The sequence below is a fragment of the Brassica napus genome, chromosome A2 (assembly GCF_020379485.1).
Source record: "Brassica napus cultivar Da-Ae chromosome A2, Da-Ae, whole genome shotgun sequence".
NCBI classification, from domain to species: Eukaryota; Viridiplantae; Streptophyta; class Magnoliopsida; order Brassicales; family Brassicaceae; genus Brassica; species Brassica napus.
The window spans coordinates 12,066,413-12,086,580 of record NC_063435.1 but is presented as its reverse complement, the minus strand read 5'-3'; the positions used below and the strand labels follow the sequence as shown (position 1 = coordinate 12,086,580).

The 20,168-nt window shown below is 37.9% G+C and overlaps 2 protein-coding genes and 2 pseudogenes across 4 annotated transcripts; 3 read left to right on the top strand and 1 right to left on the bottom strand.

Moving 5' to 3' along the window:
• Window positions 1–246: 246 nt before the first annotated feature.
• On the top strand, window positions 247–5,341 carry LOC106379470 (annotated as a pseudogene).
• A 1,336-nt stretch (window positions 5,342–6,677) lies between these two features.
• Window positions 6,678–10,396, top strand: LOC106378141 (receptor-like protein 14). Its single transcript, XM_022708703.2, is given in 8 exon segments — window positions 6,678–7,059; window positions 7,308–7,463; window positions 7,636–7,704; window positions 7,790–7,864; window positions 7,971–8,045; window positions 8,524–9,456; window positions 9,529–10,033; window positions 10,098–10,396. Coding segments are annotated over 8 exon segments (2,250 nt in total). The 3' UTR covers window positions 10,153–10,396.
• A 593-nt stretch (window positions 10,397–10,989) lies between these two features.
• Window positions 10,990–15,071, top strand: LOC106378140 (annotated as a pseudogene).
• Window positions 15,072–15,302: 231 nt separating this feature from the next.
• LOC106381368 (protein LONGIFOLIA 1-like) lies at window positions 15,303–20,151 on the bottom strand. 3 transcript variants are annotated; one of them, XM_013821272.3, is made up of 6 exons: window positions 19,744–20,006; window positions 19,079–19,394; window positions 18,634–18,704; window positions 16,729–18,561; window positions 16,505–16,640; window positions 15,303–16,318 (listed from the first exon to the last, which is right to left on the bottom strand). In XM_013821272.3, exons 2-6 carry the CDS (start codon window positions 19,212–19,214, stop codon window positions 15,477–15,479), a joined length of 3,018 nt encoding a protein of 1,005 aa, XP_013676726.1. In that variant the 5' UTR covers window positions 19,215–19,394; window positions 19,744–20,006; the 3' UTR covers window positions 15,303–15,476. The 3 variants fall into 3 exon arrangements, with proteins under 3 accessions (XP_013676726.1, XP_022558637.1, XP_022558634.1); XM_022702916.2 differs by lacking the exon at window positions 19,744–20,006 and adding an exon at window positions 20,033–20,151 and having other exon boundaries at window positions 16,729–18,704; XM_022702913.2 differs by having other exon boundaries at window positions 16,729–18,704; window positions 19,744–20,007.
• Between the last annotated feature and the right edge of the window lie 17 nt (window positions 20,152–20,168).

Sequence of the window (20,168 nt, the reverse complement as noted above, 5' to 3'; positions counted from 1 at the left end):
CTTTCAACATTTATTGGAACTGGTTTGTGGTTGGTTTGTGAAAGGAAAACAATTTTTTTTTCAAACTTCTATTTGGTAACCAGTCACCGTCATGATACTAAAGCTTGGTCCAAGTAAAGAGATGCTGACCACCTCCCCTCTATGGAGACAAAGCAATGCCACCGAAACGACAGCGTTTGGTTCTGGCCGTGTCAATTGTCAAGCGTCAACCCCTACGTAATTAATACAATAGAGCTACATCAGCAGTTTCGTGACCGTTACTCCGTTAGGTTTAGCGGTTGTTCAGCAGAATTCTAAAGTTCCCATCAGAAGTATTTTAAGAAATTATCTCATTAAAATAAATTTTTGACAAAGTAAAATTATCTTACTAAAAAATAAGAGAGATTGAAAATTGTGAGAAACTGTTTTTTCATAAGATATTTAAAAAACACATTAGATGCTCTAGTAACGCTTGGCATCCCATGTTATTGATCTATATTTCTAAATAAAGAAATTTAGTTACATAATTTAGTTATATTAAAAACATTAATATTCTATTTCTAAGAAATTTTTGTGGGGTTTCTATCAGATGAATTTCTGAGGTTATAATTGGGTCACCAATAGAATGAAGAAGTGACCAATAGAATGAAGAAACACATTAAATTTTTTATCGTTTCTAAAACAAACCATATATAAATAATAACTATTCCTTTACATTTTTTTTTGGTAGAAAATTCTAGAACAAAAATATTATTCACTAAATTTGGAAAAGAACAATTTTTTTTTAATTCGTTCTTAATGTTACTATAATGGTTATCAATTAGATCCTAAGATTGGGAAATCAAATTTTCGATGGTATTTCAACCAAAACATTAAAATATTTCATTATATCTTCGATGGCATTTCAACCAGAATCATTCAACCAAAACGAGTCTTACATCATCACAAGTCAAACTAACCAATGTTGATCATACGACTTTTAAGTGTTTTCTTTCATCGAGACGGCTAATTTTTATCGTTGAACTTTGTGTTTCAGTGAGGACTTTTAAATTTTAATTATTATAAACTTGTAGGTAGTTTATATTTGTTTAAAACTCACATTCCCACATTGCGAATGAGTTTCTTATTGTTTCTCTTTTATTTTACTTTACAAAATTTGCGATGGAAGGGACAATGTGTTTGTTCCACAACCTGATATGGGTGATTCTACTGATGGGACATCTACATGGATACGAAAGCTGTATAGAGAAAGAAAGAAACGCTTTGTTGGAGCTCAAGAAGTACTTGATCTCACAGAGTATAGAAGAGGAATCCAACTCTGTTCTCCCAACTTGGACTAATGACACAAAGAGCGACTGCTGCCTTTGGGAGGGCCTTAAGTGCAGTCGTATTAGCGGACGGGTGACCGAGATTGCCTTTGGTGGATTGAACCTCAAAGAGAATACTCTTCTAAATCTTTCTTTGCTGCATCCCTTTGAAGATGTTCGAAGTTTCAATTTATCCGGGGGAGCATTGAGCAAATTCAATGGCTTGTTTGATGATGTTGAAGGTACACTGCGCTTTCCTTGTGGCTAAGTTTTAACAATTTTTGTTTCATTGGAGCTTTAATTTTTGCTTTTGGATAACAATATATTTTTTGTATCCAAACTTATGATATGTATCCAAAAAAGTGTTTTGTGTCAGTTTATCATTTTTCACAGTTTCTAATTCTTGAAACTTGGAAGTGTTTAGAACATCTGAGAATAAGGTTCTTCGATGATTTCACTGTTTATGGATTTACTTTGATAGTTGTGTGCCATGCTGCATGTTGCAGTCACATCATAACCAGGGCCGGCTCATTTGGGGGACAAGCGGTGCGACCATCCCGGGTCCAAGCTCGTGTCCCCCGTATAATACTAATACTAATTAAGGGGCTTAATTTTTTATAAATCTATATTTTTATATATAAGAAAATTATAAATATAATAAATAAAATTGAAAAGGGCTCAAAATTATTTGATATGTATATGGTTTTATTTTCATTACAAAATATACAAAATATTATTGATTAAATTTTAAAAAATATTTTAAACATTATCTGTATATAAATTTTAGAGAGTAAAAAAAAAATTTCTTGCCCTAGGACCCCTAACAGTGTTGAGCCTGCTCTGATCGTAACGTCACTTTCGTTCCCTCCACATTAAAATTATAAAAGATAGTCGTAGATGTTTTGAAAAGTGATAAAAGCCTCGGTTAGTGTTTAAAAAAAAAAAAGTGTTTCAAAAAAAAAGATAAAAGCCTCGGTTAATATCTAGCATGGCTTACCCATATCCATGTTTGCAGGTTATAACAGCTTTAGGAGATTAACAAACCTGAAGATTTTGGATTTATCCTCAAATAAATTCAATAACAGCATATTTCCTTTTCTTAATGCGGCTACAACACTCACAAATCTGTTTCTTAGGTCCAACAACATGGGTGGCTCTTTGCCAGCTAAAGGTATACGATCCATTTAAATAAGCTCATATCTTGAATCTTTGAATGACTTATTCACTGATGATGCCTCTTCTGTTGGCTCGATTCAGTTTATAATCATTGTATGTCATAATTTCATCTTTGTATAATTCTTGTATTCGTTGGAACCTCTTTCAGATTTTAGAGATTTGACAAACTTGGAACTGCTCGACCTGAGTAGAAACCGATTCAACGGCTCCATACCGCTTCAAGGTAGTTGTCCTTACATGCTTGCCTTTCTTTTCTAGTGTGGAAATTTTTATTGTTGGATTGGTTCATATCATACCTTTGTGTGGCTTTGTCTTGTGGCAGAGTTATCTGAGATGAGGAAACTGAAAGCTCTGGATTTAAGTCGCAATGAATTTTCTGACTCAACAGAACTGAAAGGCAAGTTTCCTCAAATGTTTCACTATTTGATATAGAACTGTCATTGAATTCACTTTAAGTGACAAAAACATCTGCATTTGATTACCATAGGTATTTGCGAACTGAGGAATATACAAGAGCTAGATCTCAGTCACAACAAACTTGTAGGTCAGTTTCCCTTATGCTTAACTCACTTGAGTGGCCTAAGAGTTCTTGATCTCTCATCCAACCAATTGACTGGGAAGTTACCACCTTCTCTTGGTACCCTTAAGTCCCTTGAGTACTTGTCGTTGTTTGATAACGACTTCGAAGGCGTCTTCTCACTTGGTTCCCTAACCAATCTTTCAAAACTTAGAGTGTTGAAACTCTGCTCAAAATCCAACTCACTTCAATTAGTGTCAGATAGTTCTTGGAAGCCAAAGTTTCAGTTGGATGTTATCGCACTACGATCTTGCAACTTGAACAAGGTTCCTCAGTTTCTCATGCACCAGAAGGAGTTGCGTCATGTTGATCTCTCCGACAATAACATTTCTGGAAAGTTTCCTTCCTGGCTGCTGGAGAACAACACTAAACTCAAAGTGTTGCTTCTACAGAACAACTCCTTCACAAGCTTTCAGCTTCTCAAATCTCCTCATCATCTTCTCTTCATGGATGTGTCTGTTAATAAATTCAACCATCTTCTTCCCGAGAACATCGGCTGGATACTTCCTCATCTACGGTACATGAATATCTCCAACAACGGCTTTCAAGGAACTCTCCCATCTTCTCTAGGTAACATGAAGAATACTGAATATATGGATCTGTCTCGCAACAGCTTCCGTGGGGAGCTACCAAGAAGTTTTATAAACGGTTGTGATTCCATGGCAATCTTGAAGCTATCACACAACAAACTAACTGGAGAGATTTTTCAAGAACCACCCAAATTTACTAATATATTGGGGCTGTTCATGGATAACAATCTCTTTACAGGAAAGCTTGGAGAGGGTTTGAAGAGATTGAGAAACTTGTCACTGCTTGACATTTCAAACAACAATCTCACAGGCGTTGTCCCAAGCTGGATCGGCGAGCTTCCATCCTTAACAGCACTGCTGATAGCAGACAACTTGTTGGAAGGCAACATACCTACATCTTTGTTCAACAACTCCAATCTTCAGCTACTTGATCTCTCCACAAACAATTTATCTGGGGACATACCTCCACAACACAACTCTAAGAATGGGGTAGTGTTACTCCTTCAAGACAACCATTTATCAGGAGAAATGTCAGACACACAGCTAGCAAACGTCGAGATACTTGACCTGAGGAACAACAAACTGTTCGGGAGTATTCCTGAGTTCATCAAAACACAGAACATAAGTGTTCTTCTTCTTCGAGGGAACGACTTAACCGGTCGAATTCCTCACCAGTTGTGTGGGCTAATAAACATCCAACTTCTTGATCTTTCGAGAAACAGATTGAATGGATCCATACCATCATGCCTCAGCAATACATCATTTGTTACAGGGAAGAAATGTACATCATATGATTATGATTTCGGCATTTCTTTCCCATCTGATGTCTTTGATGGTTTCTCTCTGCAACAAGACAATTCCAGTAGATACTTCAAGTCTCTGCTCATGCTTGATCCGTTTAGTATGGACTACAAGGCAAGCACTCAGACAAAGATCGAGTTTGCAACGAAGTACAGATATGATTCCTACTTTGGTAAAAATCTCAAGCTATTGTATGGATTGGATCTCTCGGAGAATGAGCTGAGTGGTGAGATCCCAGCTGAGTTTGGAGAGCTTATGGAACTGAGAGCTTTTAACCTTTCTCACAACAATTTATCAGGTGCTATACCAGAAAGCTTTTCAGGTCTGAAGAATGTGGAGAGTCTTGATATTTCTTTCAACAGATTACAAGGCCGGATCCCACAAGAACTGACACAGCTGAGCACCCTCTCGGTCTTCAAGGTCTCTTACAACAACTTATCAGGAGCTATTCCACAAGGGAGGCAGTTTAACACTTTTGATACGCAAAGCTTCGTAGGTAACAATCTTCTTTGTGGACAACCAACAAGCAGAAGCTGCAACAGTGGTACGTTTCAAGAACCAGATAGTGGAGTGGAAGATGATGATGAATCTGCAATCGACATGGAGTCTTTCTACTTGAGTTTTGCTGCAGCTTATGTGACCATACTTGTTGGATTATTTGCGTCTCTCTCTTTTGATTCTTTTTGGAGGAGATTTTGGTTCGATATGGTTGATGCTTTTATCCAGAAGGTGAAAAAAATGTTGTTTTAGATCTCTGGTGGTGACAAGCTCTTATATTCTCCTCCCCCATACGTTTTTACTCTTCTCAAACCCTCTCTGTCAATAAAATAAATGTAATGCTTACACATCATTTATGCTTAAAACGAACTTTGAAAAGTTTACAAGGCTGAATCTCGTAACAGCTAATATAGATGACTAGTCTTTCTGTTTTCAGTGTCTCTTACAAAAAACCTACCGGGTGTCATCATCCCTCAAGGAAGATAGTTTAACACCTTTGATGAGGGCAGCTACATAGAAAATTCTCTACTCTGTGGAAAATCCATCAATAGTAGTTGTACTAACAATCTTTTCAGAAGAACTAGATGATGGAATAGAAGATGATGATGCTGCAGATCATTCCGTGCGAATTTTATTGTAAGCTATGTGATCATAGTGCTGTGAATACTTGCGTCACACTCTTTTGGTTCTAACAGAGCTTGGTCTAGTGTTGTTGATGCTATGAAAAAATTGTCATCCGAAATGCTTCTGTAAATTCTGATACTTGTACTCTTATTATTCAGGTACACTGACTTGAAATTTAAATGATTGAAAGGTAATCTATTTTGTTTCAAATTCTTATTTGTCCCCATCTGTTCCTGTTTCTTCACAATGCTGGTTAATAATTCGACGAGCTGACGTTACTAAAAGATTAACATACAAGTGAACGTGGAATTGTTGAGTAATGTCATTTTGTAATCAAACCAAATCAAAAGAATCAAGGTAACTAGAATGATTTTGTAGTTTGGTTTAGTGAAGTTGTTAAGTGTCAGAAATGGTTGTTGAAGTTGTGTAAGAAAGACCTTAAGCTAGAGTTAAAAGGTGGTAGTGGGAGCAGTTGTAATAGTTAGACAAGAGAATATGTTCTCTCTATAAGCTTGTAATCGTTTTTTGTAAGGGTTGCAGAAAAATAAAAATGAATTAATCTTTTGTCAAGAACACCTTTTCTTACCAAAGTCATTACACAAAAACAGAGCAATGAAGACCAAACTACTACTTTATCATGTTTAATCTTGAAGATCACAACATATTTAAATAACTAAGGACTATGTAAAAGATTCTAAGCTAAAGCTGGAAGTCGTCTTCAGGGCTAACACAAGAAATAGTATTATCTATCTTTCTTTCTTTAGTTTAATTCTTTTGAATATAGTTTTTGATTTTTAGAGGACCCACCCTGCATAATGTTCATCTATCTATTGAAACGTTTCAAATATATGAAATCATTTTCATCTTTTTGAACTCTTGTTCCCCTTCACTTTGTACTTGAATCATTGAAATTAGTTATTTCACTGTTAGTTGTACTCTTGAGGAAAAAGAAATTGTTGTGGCTAATGCATACATACAATTTTTCTTTGTTACTTGGGGCATAAAGATTCGTAGGAAGGAGTCGGTAGTGCTAATCACGCCACACGTATGTCATATGATATGAGTTTGTTTCCACAAAAGATATTGACTTAGTAAAAATAGTTTTCTTATGCAACTTGGTTTTTCCAGTTCTTCAATGTCAAACAGCAGTTTTTCAATCTCTGATTATTATTTTCTTTCGGCTCAATGGAAGGGAAGGTGTCCTTGAATCAATACTTGATATGGGTGATGTTACTACTGTTGGGGCAGCTACATGGATACAAAAGCTGTATTGAGAAATAACGGAAGGCGTTGCTAGAGCTCAAGGAATACCTGATCTCGACTTCTCAAGATGGAGATCGCGACTTTGTTCTCCCTACTTGGAGTAATGACACAAAGAGCAATTGCTGCCTGTGGGAGGGCGTTAAGTGCACTCGTACAAGCCTACGGGTGACTGAGATCGCCTTTGGTTATTTGTTCCTGAAAGAGCATTCTCTCTTTAATCTTTCTTTGTTGCATCCCTTTGACGAGGTTCGAAGTCTGGACTTATCCCGGTGCGCTTTTAGTGCCTTGTTTGATGATATGGAAGGTATATCTGTAAAAAAATTATTTGGAAACATTATATCTAACCCTGCATAAAACGTTATGGCAACTTCTTCGGCATTAAATTGCTGATGGATATGACGTGTATATCACGTTACCTACCGAGTTCATACAGTTCAACTCTTTTTATCCACTTGCATGCATACTAGATTAAAATTGTCATTGAACTTGTTGAAGTCATTAGGGTGACCTATCATATCTTTGCATAACTTTTAACAGTATTCTCCCCTGTAGGTTATAAAAGCTTAAGTAGATTAAGGAACCTGGAGATCTTGGATCTCTCTTCAAATGAGTTTAACAACAGCATCTTTCCCTTTCTTAATGCTGCGACATCACTTACAACTCTGTTTCTTCGGAACAACTACATGAATGGCCCTTTTCCTGTTAAAGGTGTGTTTCTCCATTTGTAACAAGGTCTAGTTATTGTTTAGCAAAAAAACAAGGGTACAGTTATTGCTAATGTATCTTTGGTTAGATTGATTTGTGTATTGCAGTCTCTGTAACTTTCAATGTTCTGATTGCACTTCTGATCATTCCTATATTCTCCTAGACTCCCTTTCAGAACTGAAAAACTTGACAAACTTGGAATTGCTGGATCTGAGTGTAAACGACTACAACGGTTCCATGCCAGGTACCATTTACGTCACTTGCCACTGTCTTGTTCTTTATCCTTATCAATTAGACATCTTCCTCTGTATCTCTTTGTCTTGTGACAGAGTTTACTCACCTGAAAAAGCTGAAAGCTCTGGATCTAAGTGGCAATGGTTTTTCTAGCTCAATGGAATTGCAAGGCAGGCTTGCTTCTTTTAATCTTTTGTGTGTTGTATTGAATGGAGATGAATATAGCTCATCGAAAATGATTTTTTTTCCCATCATTTTGTCTTCACTTTATTTCAGAACTAAAGAATATGACTACTTTGGAAGTCCTGGGTCTAGCTTGGAATTACTTCAGCGGACCAAAGCCAATAGAAGGTGATGTACTTTTGCTTCACCTCTAATACTATTCATCATAACTATTACAATGTCTCACATCAGAAGTTATAGAGGATCTAAGTAATATATAAAATAGATGAGTCAATCACTTATCACCAATTGGTTTTAAGTTGAGAGTTCATCTAACTAATATGAGATCACAGTCCAATTAACACAGTCTAACCAGATCCATTATCAATCCAACTCAAAGTTGGTCCATCAATCCTTGACTGAACATTCCGAGATTAATGTTCGAATAGCCATCATCTCAGGGGAGTATTAGCGACATGTCCCATATAAAAAGTTGGAAATGATTAAGTAATATATAAGATAGATGAGTCAAACCATTTATCACCAATTGGATCATCTGACTTAATAATATCTTGCGAGTGAGAAATGTCTCCTGAGTCCCTGAGAAGATAACAACTATCCTTATTATTCTCATCATATTCTTGGTTTCTGGTTTACCTTATTGCAGTTTTATGTGAAATGAAGAATCTGCAGGAGCTATATCTCAGTGGAAATGAATTTGTTGGTCAGCTTCCTCTGTGTTTGGGAAGCTTGAACAAGCTACGTATTCTTGACCTCTCATACAACTATTTAAGTGGGAACCTATCATCTAGTTTCAGTACCCTGGAGTCTCTTGAATATCTATCGTTGTCAGATAATAACTTCGAAGGCTTGTTGTCACTCGATGCAATAGCCAACCTCACGAATCTCAAGGTGTTCAAACTATCATCACCAGCTGATATAATACAAGTAGATACAGAAAGTACATGGATTCCTAAATTTCAATTGACTATAGCTGCACTACCGTTTTGCGGCTTGGAGAAGATCCCAAACTTTCTAATGTACCAGAAGAAGTTGCGTGTACTTGATCTATCCAGCAACAGAATATCCGGAAACATTCCTACCTGGCTGTTGGCTAATAATCCAGAACTTGAAGTCCTACAGCTGCAGAATAACTCATTCACTATCTTCGAGATTCCTACTACAATACTGCCTAAGTTGCAGTTCTTGGATTTTTCAGCAAATGATATCGGTGGAGTGCTCCCTGATTATTTTGGCCATGTGCTTCCGAGTCTGCTACATGTGAATGGCACTCATAATGAGATTCTAGGGAACTTGCCATCATCTATGGGTGAGATGAAGAACATTTCATTCCTGGATCTGTCTCACAATAACTTCTCTGGGGAACTACCTAGAAGCTTATTCACAGGTTGTGTTTCATTACAAATCCTGCAGCTCTCTCACAACCAACTTGGTGGACATATTCTTCCAGGACAGACTAACCTAACATCACTCATTGTGTTGCGGATGGATAACAACTTATTTACAGGGGAGATTGGGACAGGTTTGCTTACCTTGGTTAATTTGTCAGTACTTGACGCGTCCAACAATCGCCTTACAGGTGCTATTCCAAGTTGGATACCCGAAGAATCGCATATGATTATGTTACTGCTATCAAATAATCAATTAGAAGGTACGTTGCCACCTTCCCTGCTGGCCGTTTATCATCTTCAATTTCTGGACCTCTCTGGAAACCTATTATCTGGTGAACTACCGTCGTCACATGTGAATTCTATGTATGGGATAAGTATGTTCCTACACAACAACAGCTTAACGGGGTCAATCCCGGTCAAGCTGTTGGAAAATGCTAAGATACTTGATCTGCGGAACAATAAACTCTCTGGAAGTATCCCACAGTTTGTCAATACCGGGGAAATGAGAATTTTTCTGTTGAAGGGGAACAATTTAACAGGATCTATACCATGGAAGCTATGTGATATGAGAAATATCACTCTCCTTGATCTTTCAGACAACAAGCTCAATGGAACCATACCTTCATGCCTTTATAATTTATCATTTGGATCAAGGGAAGAAGAGGAGATGACAAGTAGCTCCTTTGGGGCATTTGACTTTGGCTTTGTTGAAAGCCTTGAATTCGAATTTTACAAATATACATTCTTGGTAGAAGAGTTCAGTGCATACTATGATACATTTATGATTGTCGAAATTCAATTTGCAGCAAAGCAAAGGTATGATTCTTACACTGGAGGAACACTTGATTATATGTATGGCTTGGATCTGTCTAGCAACGAATTAAGTGGTGTTATCCCAGCTGAGCTTGGAGAACTCTCGAAAATACGAGCAATGAATCTGTCTCGCAATTTCTTGTCGAGTTCTATACCAGATAGCTTCTCCAAACTGAAGGACATTGAGAGCCTTGATCTTTCTTATAACATGTTACATGGAGACATCCCTAGTCAACTAACCAGCCTCACTTCTCTTGCTGTCTTCAACGTCTCCTACAACAATTTATCAGGCATCATTCCCCAAGGAAGGCAGTTTAGCACCTTCAACGAGAACAGCTACTTAGGAAATCCTCTTCTATGTGGACCACCGACCGATAAAAGTTGTGAAGCTAAGAAGAGCACAAAGGAAGCAGATAATGGAGGAGAAGAAGATGATGATGAAGCTATTGTTAACATGATGGCCTTCTATTGGAGTACTGCTTCAACTTATGTGACTGCGTTAATAGGCTTTCTTCTACTTATGTGCATCGATTGTCCTTGGCGTCGAGCATGGCTCCGCCTTGTTGATTCTTTCACTGCCTCAGCCAAAAGTGTGATTTGTCAAAATCATTGAAGCTCAGTTCTTGGATGTTCCTTATCAAGCAAAAACGGCTTGAATACGCTCTGTTTATGTTAGCATATGTGCTTTGGTTTTAAGTAACTCCCATATATATGTGGATTCTATACATTATGGAGTTAAGTGCTGAGATTTCCACCAACTTTTGTCAATAAATAAACAAAAACCTAGTCATTTACTAGTAATTAAATCCTACTGTTTTGGCTCGCTTCTTTATTAACACTTGAATTATTTCGACAAAACTCTTTTCCATTGATCAAAAAAAAAAAAAAAAAAAAAAAAAACTCTTTTCCAATCTGTTTTCCTATTTTCATCAACTTCATTGCATGGTACTAAGCAGTTTCCTATGATATAAAGCTTTGGTCGACGTAAAAGATGCCGACCACACATATTCGACAGAGACCTTGACTTTATATATGCCAAACGAATATCTTATCATACGACTCAGAGTAAACGATAGACGACAGTTGACTTTGTTACTATACAATTATTTCTTTAGTTTGGTGTTTTCCACTGCAATTATGAAAAAAATATCTTGTAAATGTGGAGGTATCTGCATCGAACAAACAGTCCTTTGATTTTCTTTCATTTGGTTTTCGTTTTATTTGCAATGGAAAGGAAGGTGTTCTTTAGAAAATACTTGATATGTGTGATTGTACTGCTGGGGCGGCTACATGGATACAAAAGCTGTGCTGAGAATGAAAGAAAGGCTTTGCTCGAGCTTAGGAAATACATATTCTCAATTACTAAAGAAGAGGAGTTCGAGCCAAAAGAATACTATGTTCTCCCTTCTTGGACTTATGACACAAAGAGTGACTGCTGCCAGTGGGAGGGTGTTATCTGCAACCAAACAAGCAAACGGATAACCGAGATTGCCTTTGGTGGATTGAAGCTCAAAGAGAACTCTCTACTAAATCTTTCTTTGCTGCATCCCTTTGAAGAAGTTCGAAGTCTCAACTTATCCAAGTCCAAATTCAGTTTCTTATACCAGTTTGATGAGAAAGGATTCGATGAAGAGACATACAACCAATTTTCTGGCTTCTTTGATGATGTTGAAGGTATACAGTCTTTCCCTACCGGTTAGATTTAACATTTTTGTTTTGCCACTGGAACTTTGATCATATCTTTGCGTTAGGGGCCGACTTCTCGAAAGAACCTATATGGATTTTGTTTGTTTATGCCATACGGTCATTTACTATCATTTTCTTGGTGCGTAGAGTTCATTATCTGTGTGCACACTAAGAGCACATTCATTGACTGTATCTCAACATAATGTTATCAGCCATATTAAGGTGTATGTATAGATAGATATTAGCATTTAAATATGGATATCACAAAAACTATGAGAAACTCTTCTTTTTTTTTTTGTAACACTAAAAAGAATTACTATGAGAAACTCAATCCATGATATTTTGAGATACTCAATATATTATTTATATTATACAAATATTTTGAAAACCCCTCATGAAATACTCTCAATGAGGGTGTGCTAAGTGATTGGATTGAGGTATGCTTAGCAAGATTCTTGTGTATATTATCTTTAAAACACTTAGCTTGCAGGTTATAAAAGCTTAGGAAGATTAAGAAACCTGAAGATTTTGGATCTTTCTTCAAATACATTCAACAACAATCTCTTTCCGTTTCTTAATGCCGCTACATCACTTACAACTCTTTTTCTTCGGGATAACTATATGGATGGTCCTCTTCATGCTAAAGGTATATTTTGTTTGTTGCATACAGTTTATAGTGCTAGAATTTTAAGTCTTAAATTCAGACTGTATCCTTCTTATATTCCTTGGACTCCTTTCAGAACTTTGAGATTTGATAAACCTGGAGCTGCTAGACCTCAGTATTAACAGATTCAATGGCACCATACCGTTAAAAGGTACTTAGTTGTCCATAAATGTTTTATTCACTACGGTGTAAGTTATGTCAGTTCAATACAACAGTAATGGATTAGTTTTCGAATGAACATGTTCGTGTTTAAAAGTTCTTAATTACCCCTTTGTGGCAGAGCTATCTGCCCTGATGAACCTGAAAGCTCTGGATCTAAGTGATAACGAATTTACTGGCTCAATCGAATTGCAAGGCAAGTTTACTCTGGTATTTCACCTTTTCATTAAAAATAAGTTGTGTTGAATTCATGTTCATGTAAATGACTTAAGCTTGTGCATTTGATTACCTTAGGGATATGCAACCTGAAGAATATGCAAGAGCTTGATTTAAGTCGAAACAAACTTGTAAGCCAGTTTCCCATATGTTTAACTGGCTTAACTGGACTTCGAGTTCTTGATATCTCATCCAACCAAATGACTGGACAGCTACCATCTACCCTTGGTAACCTTGAATCGCTTGAGTACTTATCGTTGTTTGATGACAACTTTGAAGGCTTCTTCTCAGTTCGTTTGCTTGCAAACCTCTCAGATCTTAGGGTATTAAAACTTGGTTCAAAATCCAGATCACTTCAAGTAGAGTCTGAAGGTTCTTGGAAGCCAAGATTTCAGCTGAATGCTATTGTACTAGAATCTTGCAACTTGGACAAGGTTCCTCATTTTCTCTTACAACAGAAAGGTTTGCTTCAAGTTGATCTCTCCAACAATAAAATATCTGGAGTTTTTCCTTCTTGGCTACTAGACAACAATAAGGAACTCCTAGTTTTGCGTCTGCAGAATAATTATCTCACAAGCTTTCAGCTACCAAAATCTACACATGGTCTGGCTTTCCTGGATGTGTCAATGAATGAATTCAATCATCTGTTTCCTGATAACATTGGGTTGATACTTCCTCACTTAATATCTATGAATATATCGAGTAACAGTTTTCAAGGAAAGCTGTCATCTTCTCTGAGCAACATTACAATGCTTTCAAATATGGATCTATCTCACAACAGTTTCCAGGGGGAAATACATAGAGATTTTTTGAAGGGTTGTTATTTTGTGGAAATTTTGAAGTTGTCACATAACAGACTCAGTGGAGAGGTTTTTCCAGAAGAAGTAGATTTTTATGGTATATCAGAGTTGTTGATGGATAACAATCAGTTTACAGGAAAGATCGGACAAGGTTTGCTTAGCTTGAAATCCTTGGTACTTCTTGACATTTCGAACAACAATCTCACAGGTGCTATTCCAAGTTGGATTGGCCAACTTCCATCCTTAATTGCACTACTACTTTCAAACAACTCGTTGGAAGGCGAAATACCTATTTCATTGTTCAATACATCCACTCTTAGTCTACTAGACCTCTCTGCAAACATGTTATCAGGGGACTTACCACCGCACGTCAGATCCTCGAAGCCGTTTGTATTACTCTTGCAAGACAATAATTTATCAGGGGCTATTCCAGACACATTGCTTATGAATGTTACCGTACTTGATCTGAGAAATAACAGATTGTGTGGGAATATTCCAGAGTTCATCAGCACCCAAAGCATTGGTGTTCTTCTTATGCGGGGGAATAATTTAACAGGCCGTATTCCCCGACAGTTGTGTGGCCTAAGAAGCATCCACTTTCTGGATCTTGCCAACAAAAAGTTGAATGGATCCATACCCTCATGCCTTAGCAATACATCACTTGGTTTGGGAAACGATAATGCGTTATACTACTTTGATTTCGACTTCAGTGAAAGGTCTAGCAGTTTTTGGGGTGGTTATGCTCTGGAACAGGATTCCACTTCCACAAAAGGTGTTGGTAGATATTTCAATTCTCTTCTCGTGCTAGAATGGTGGCTTCATTTTACAATCCACCCTGACGAAAATTGAATTTGCAACGAAACACCGGTATGATTCATACATGGGTGGAAATCTCGAATTATTTTTTGGAATGGATCTCTCAGAAAATGAGCTGAGTGGTGAGATCCCATTTGGGCTTGGAAATCTTCACAAACTACATGCTCTCAATCTATCTCACAACAAATTATCCGGTGTGATACCAAAAAGCTTTTCAGGTCTGAGGAATGTAGAAAGCCTTAGATCTCTCCTCCAACAAGCTACAAGGCCGGATCCCATCACAACTAGCACAGCTTAGCAACCTAGCTGTCTTCAATGTCTCGTTCAATAACTTATCAGGAGTCATTCCACAAGCTTCATAGATAATCCTTTTCTATGTGGACTACCAACCAACATAATCTGCAACAGTGGTAACTTCTTTCAAGAACCAGGTAATGAAGTGGAGGATGATGAGGGCCTTATTGACATGATATATTTCTACTGGAGCTTTGCTGCTGCTTATGTCACCATACTTCTTGGAATATTCATCTCTTACTTTTGACTCTCCTTGGAGCAGATTCTGGTTCTATAAGGTTGATGTTTTCATCCACAAGGTGAGAAAATTGTTGTTTTGCAACTAAGGTTGGTGCCAGATCCATCTGTTGCTCTTCTTCTCAATAACCTCCTGCCATGTTTCATGTAACCGGTGTTTGGTTCTTGTTTCCTATCCCTGTCTTTAGATAAATGTAATGTCAAAACATACTAATGTAGTGTTCAAACAACTGTGATCTTTTCAATAAATAAAATATTAAAACACGTGAGCCCAAGAGAATATACATTAGACACAGATTAGTTCCGTTAATTCTTTTTTCTGCTTTGATGGATTCTCTTACTCTTATACTGATTACAATTTTTTCCAATAACCATCTCAAGAACTTCAGTTATTACATAGCACACCATTTGATTATCATCCTGACGTATAATACTGAAGAACGAAAAACAAGCATGTGAATCAGCAGGGCAAAAGAAAAGACCATAGAGTATATATAATTAGTGTTTCTTCAACAGCCTTAGCTTACTGGCCTGAGAAAAGTGTTCTTCGTCTTCCTGACTTTGCTTGCAAACGGCTAGTTTCTGCATGCACGATCTCACTCACCAGATCCTTGAAAATAAGCCTCTCCACATCCAGCACCAATCCTGAGAACTCTCCACTGAAGTCCACCCAGTTCCCTGACCGAATCATCACATCTTCTGCAAGTATACTCTTCAGGAAATCATCTTCTTCCTCCAACAAGAAGTTTTCTGATCTCTTTGTGGCTTGTCTTTGCAGTGATTCTATCTCTGTACACAGTTCTTTCAATAGCTGTTGCGCACTCATGGCTTTCTTAGCAGATGACTTCATCAAAGGATTCGTTGTGGCTTCAACCGATGCTAGCTTCTCCACAAGAAGTTCATTAACCGTGTCAAAAACAAGTTTGCGGTTGAGCTTCTCCTTGTTCAGAGCCTTGCTTTCTTCTTTGTGTAGCAGCAGATGCGTGTTGCTGCTTCCCTTTGTCTGCTCAAGAACATAGAACAGCTCTGGGTTGATCGGGTGGCCTGAAGGGTGTAGTTGAAACGTTGTTAACCCTGAGCCGAGATCACGGAGGAGAAGACCTGAGGCTAATAGAATCTCGGAGATGTATCTGTGATCGGTATTGGGGTCTGAGGTCTCGCAGAGGGAAGCAATGTAGTCTTGGTTGGCTTCATCATGGGTAGAATTTAGCCGTCTGAGCTTTTGAACCAAGTGCTCAACGTTCTGAAGCTTCTTCCTGTTTATCTCTGGCGAAAAGGTTGATGTTGTTTCAGAGAAACTGTATGCTGGATTCCACTGATCCTCACATTGTTCATCATCACCAGAGTCATGAGCAACAACATAACCTAATGACAGGATCAGTTTTTGAGTCAGAAAGTATTGAAAAAGAGAATTTTTCTAAAACTAAACAAACTAAAGACACAGGCCGTCCTAGGATCTTAAAATGATTTGATGTTTTATGTATTTTTGCATGCCAACATTTTCAGTGTTGATAGACCATAAAAATAGTAGGGATAGAATATGTTAACTACCTTGTGTCTTCACAGGAGATGGTTCCATCTCTCTGTAAATTGAGGTGTCAAGAACTGAAATAGGACTTGGATGCTCCAAAGCAACTAGTGAAAGGTTTGCTGAAGATCCATCTTCACTAAACCTTGGACTGGATTTCTGAAAACACCAAAACAAATAAAAACTTGTGAGAACTAATAACTCAAAATCATTTCACACCAATGTATTAAGGAGGCACGGAACTCACATTATGCATTAAGTTGGAGACTACAGCTTTGGCTGCCTCCATTACAGATGCTTGTTCTATAACAGTGGCAGCTTCTGCTTCAGAATGAGTACACATGTCATGACTCGACGTCCTAGACTCATTGCTCCCTTGACTAACTAGGTCATCACTTTGCTGCAAACTCTTCTGAGCCTTGGGTCTACGTCTGCCACCAGGAGAAGTAGACTCTGCCATTTGTCGGTTTAACGGTTTCCTTGATTTAGTAGAATCAGATGGAGGAGTCGGTGGCCGTGAGCGTTTGTCATGCTCAAGCTTCTTCTGCTGCAACCTTGGACTTACAGATCCTGAACTCTTTGAAGTACCACTTTCTTTGGTAACCTTATGAGGTTTCTTTGAAGAAGACGGCACGTTTCTGCTGTTAGGTTTCTTATCAACAGAACTGAGAGATGATTCAGCTCTTCCCTTTCCAGAACTACTGTCTTTTGTCACCCGTTTACTACTTGTTGAAGCTCCTTTATCATCAGGCTTCTCTCTACGGATCTTATTAAGCCCACCAGATAGACTGTGAATTGGAATAAGAGATGACGCAGGGATACCAGCCTTCTCAACGAGTTTGGCAGGTTTCATAATCACAATCGGAGATTGATACACCTGGTTAGATGAAGATGAGGGAACTCTAGTTCTTGATGTCGTCTCTTGGTTAGAAGTTGCATAATCTCTTTGAGCTGCCATGTTTGAGGATTGTGGTTGTTTCTCAGTGTCCAGCAAAACCTTTGACTGCATAGCCTCTAATATTTGTTTAAGAGCTCGCAGATCTTTTCCTGAATCTTTGAACTCAAGATCGTTCAGTCTCCTCTCCATTTCACTGTACACAGTAGGAGGAAACTTAGCCACTTCAGGCGGTGCTGCTGCCTTCACAGGTTGCTTCTGAAGAACTCTGTTTCTATCAGCTTGCTTCCACGGAGCTGGCTCAATGGGAAACCTTGAACTTGACAGAGGCTTCATAACAAAATCAGAGTTTCTCCATCTAGGAGAAGAAGGGTCCTTCCCCAAGCTCCTTGGTGAGCTAGGAGAAAACCTTATTGTACGGTTCAGGTTTTTCTCCCTCAATGATCTTGAGAATGGATCGTTGTTATCGTCAAAAGTGTTCAAACCAAGCTTATGGATGTCTCTACCCACTGGTGAACCTGGCAGTGTCTCCAAACCCATGAGCTTTGCAACAACACTTGGAGGCCGTTTCTTGTTGCTGCTTGAAGAACTTTCAGGAAGCTTAACTGGTTTAAGATCAACAACAGAGTTTTGCACCACTCTTTCTCTGCTATCCAGCGAAAGCCTAGGCAACTCTTTCAACTTCTGTCTTGATTTCAGCGTATCATGAGAATCAACAGAGTAGCGTGCTGGTGCACCCTTTACTCCAACCTCATTATAATGATGTGGTGATTCTCTAAGCTTGGCTAGAAACCTGAAGGACTCACTGAGATCAGCAGGTGTGGATTGCTTCAAACCATAAGGCCTTGGAGAGTCCTCTCTTCTGCTGCGTCTTACTACTTCCTCTCTAGTCATAGGAGTCTTGAGCGAAAGCCCTCTTGCGTCTCTGTACATAGAGTCTCTCACAACATCTCTGAGGTCAAATCCTAGCTGTGAAAACCCATTCCCTTCGGCCATCTCAGAGTCACTTGTAGGAGATTCAGGAAAATTGGCTTGGTCATAGGCAGAAGCTTCAGGTTGGACTCCTCTAATCAACTCCGGAGATGATGGAGAAGACGAACAGGAAGATGAAAAAGAAACCCTTGATGATTCTGTTGAAACCCTTTGCTTCTCTTTCACATTCACACCAATGTTTGTGTCCTGAAACTGAAATGCAAAAAGCCTTAGGATGGATCTTACAGACAACATTAGATCATTGACCCTTAAGAATAAACTTACAGTGTCTTTTGCTTGATAAAATGTATCAACAGAGTCTCTCTCAATGTTGATGCTATTTGCATTTCCACTACCTGCAATAAACAAGCTTGAGGATCATATCACAAGATGAGGCATTGCAAGTCAAACTTTTATTTATCACATTTGGTTGGAAACTTATGAGACTAAGGTTAATAGAAGTCAAAATCTACCAAGAAAAATAAATCTAACCAAAAGATTTGGCAGATCAACACCATTGAGAAAGGAAACAAAAACCAGAAAATTAGATCTCTGACAATGTAACAAGACCTGGTTTAACTAAAGAAAATAGAGAAGAAAGGAAAGCAAAAGATATGATTTAACAATTACACAAGTGACCATCTATCTCTACTGCTCCAAGTCAACGACAACAATACACAAACCCATAGAGACCAAAACAATGTGTTAAAAAAATATAAAATATATTTACCTAAAGTAAGACTCTTTCGCCGGCCGGTGAGAACATGGTGACGGTCAAAGATCTGAAAAATACCATTCATACATCCAATTTGCTTCTGCAGATCTGCACTATCATCTGCCAACGAATGCAGAAGCTTTGCAGCCATTTCAAAAAAGTTCTCTTCTTTTTTTTTGGCTTAGAAGCTTTCTTCTGTGTGTGCTCTTCCCTTTATTGATTTCCAAAGACCCTAACTTTTAGCCTCACTGATGACTTTTAAAAGCTTTCTTTTTCTTTCTCCATCATTCAGCAGTGACCACCATTAAAGCCATGACGAGAATGATGCAACCTTCCATTTAAAACTCCAAATTTTTAGCCTTTTCTCTTTGTAGAAAACTTGAAAGCCGTTCAAGATCTCAAAAAAAAAAAAAATTAAAAAGAAAAAAGCTAATCTTTTTAAACAGAGTTTTGAGTCCCACACCTACAGATCTAAAAGGAAAGCAAAAGTTTCCACCTTTTTTACAGAGCTAGATTCTCAGATTCCACTCAAGACAAAAGGAAAAGGAAGAGAGATGAGAAACCCTTTTGGTAATTAGATCTAAGCTTACAAGAATCTAACTTAGAAGATGAAAAGACACACTAGAGAACATGTGTGACCCATTGTCTGAAGAAAAAACAGTGTTAAAAAGAGAATGTACCTTAAAAATTACAGAACCAATGAAGAGAGGAAGAGTTGCAGATGAAGAGAAACAGCCAAAGGAAGGAGGAAGAAGAGGAGATTAAAGAAAGGAACAAAGGAATCTCACTACAGATCCAAGAAGAGACTAAATGTTCCTCTCTGTTTGTACTTACTGGTAACTGCTCAGAGAACAAACAGGAAATACAGCCACATAATGCTTATTGGAAAATGGGAGTATTCTTCTCTTTTTCTTTTTCTTTTTCTAAATAAAATGTAGAAAAAATGTTTTTAAGTAAAACAAAACCTACCTCTCTGCTCTTTAGTTTTCCCAAAGCCCAAGAGATTTTAGATTATTTCTGGTAGATTATTTATTAGATTATTAAAAAATAAAAGAAAAACATTGGAAGAGAGGTGTGTGGAGATACAGAGGCTCTCCATCTAGCA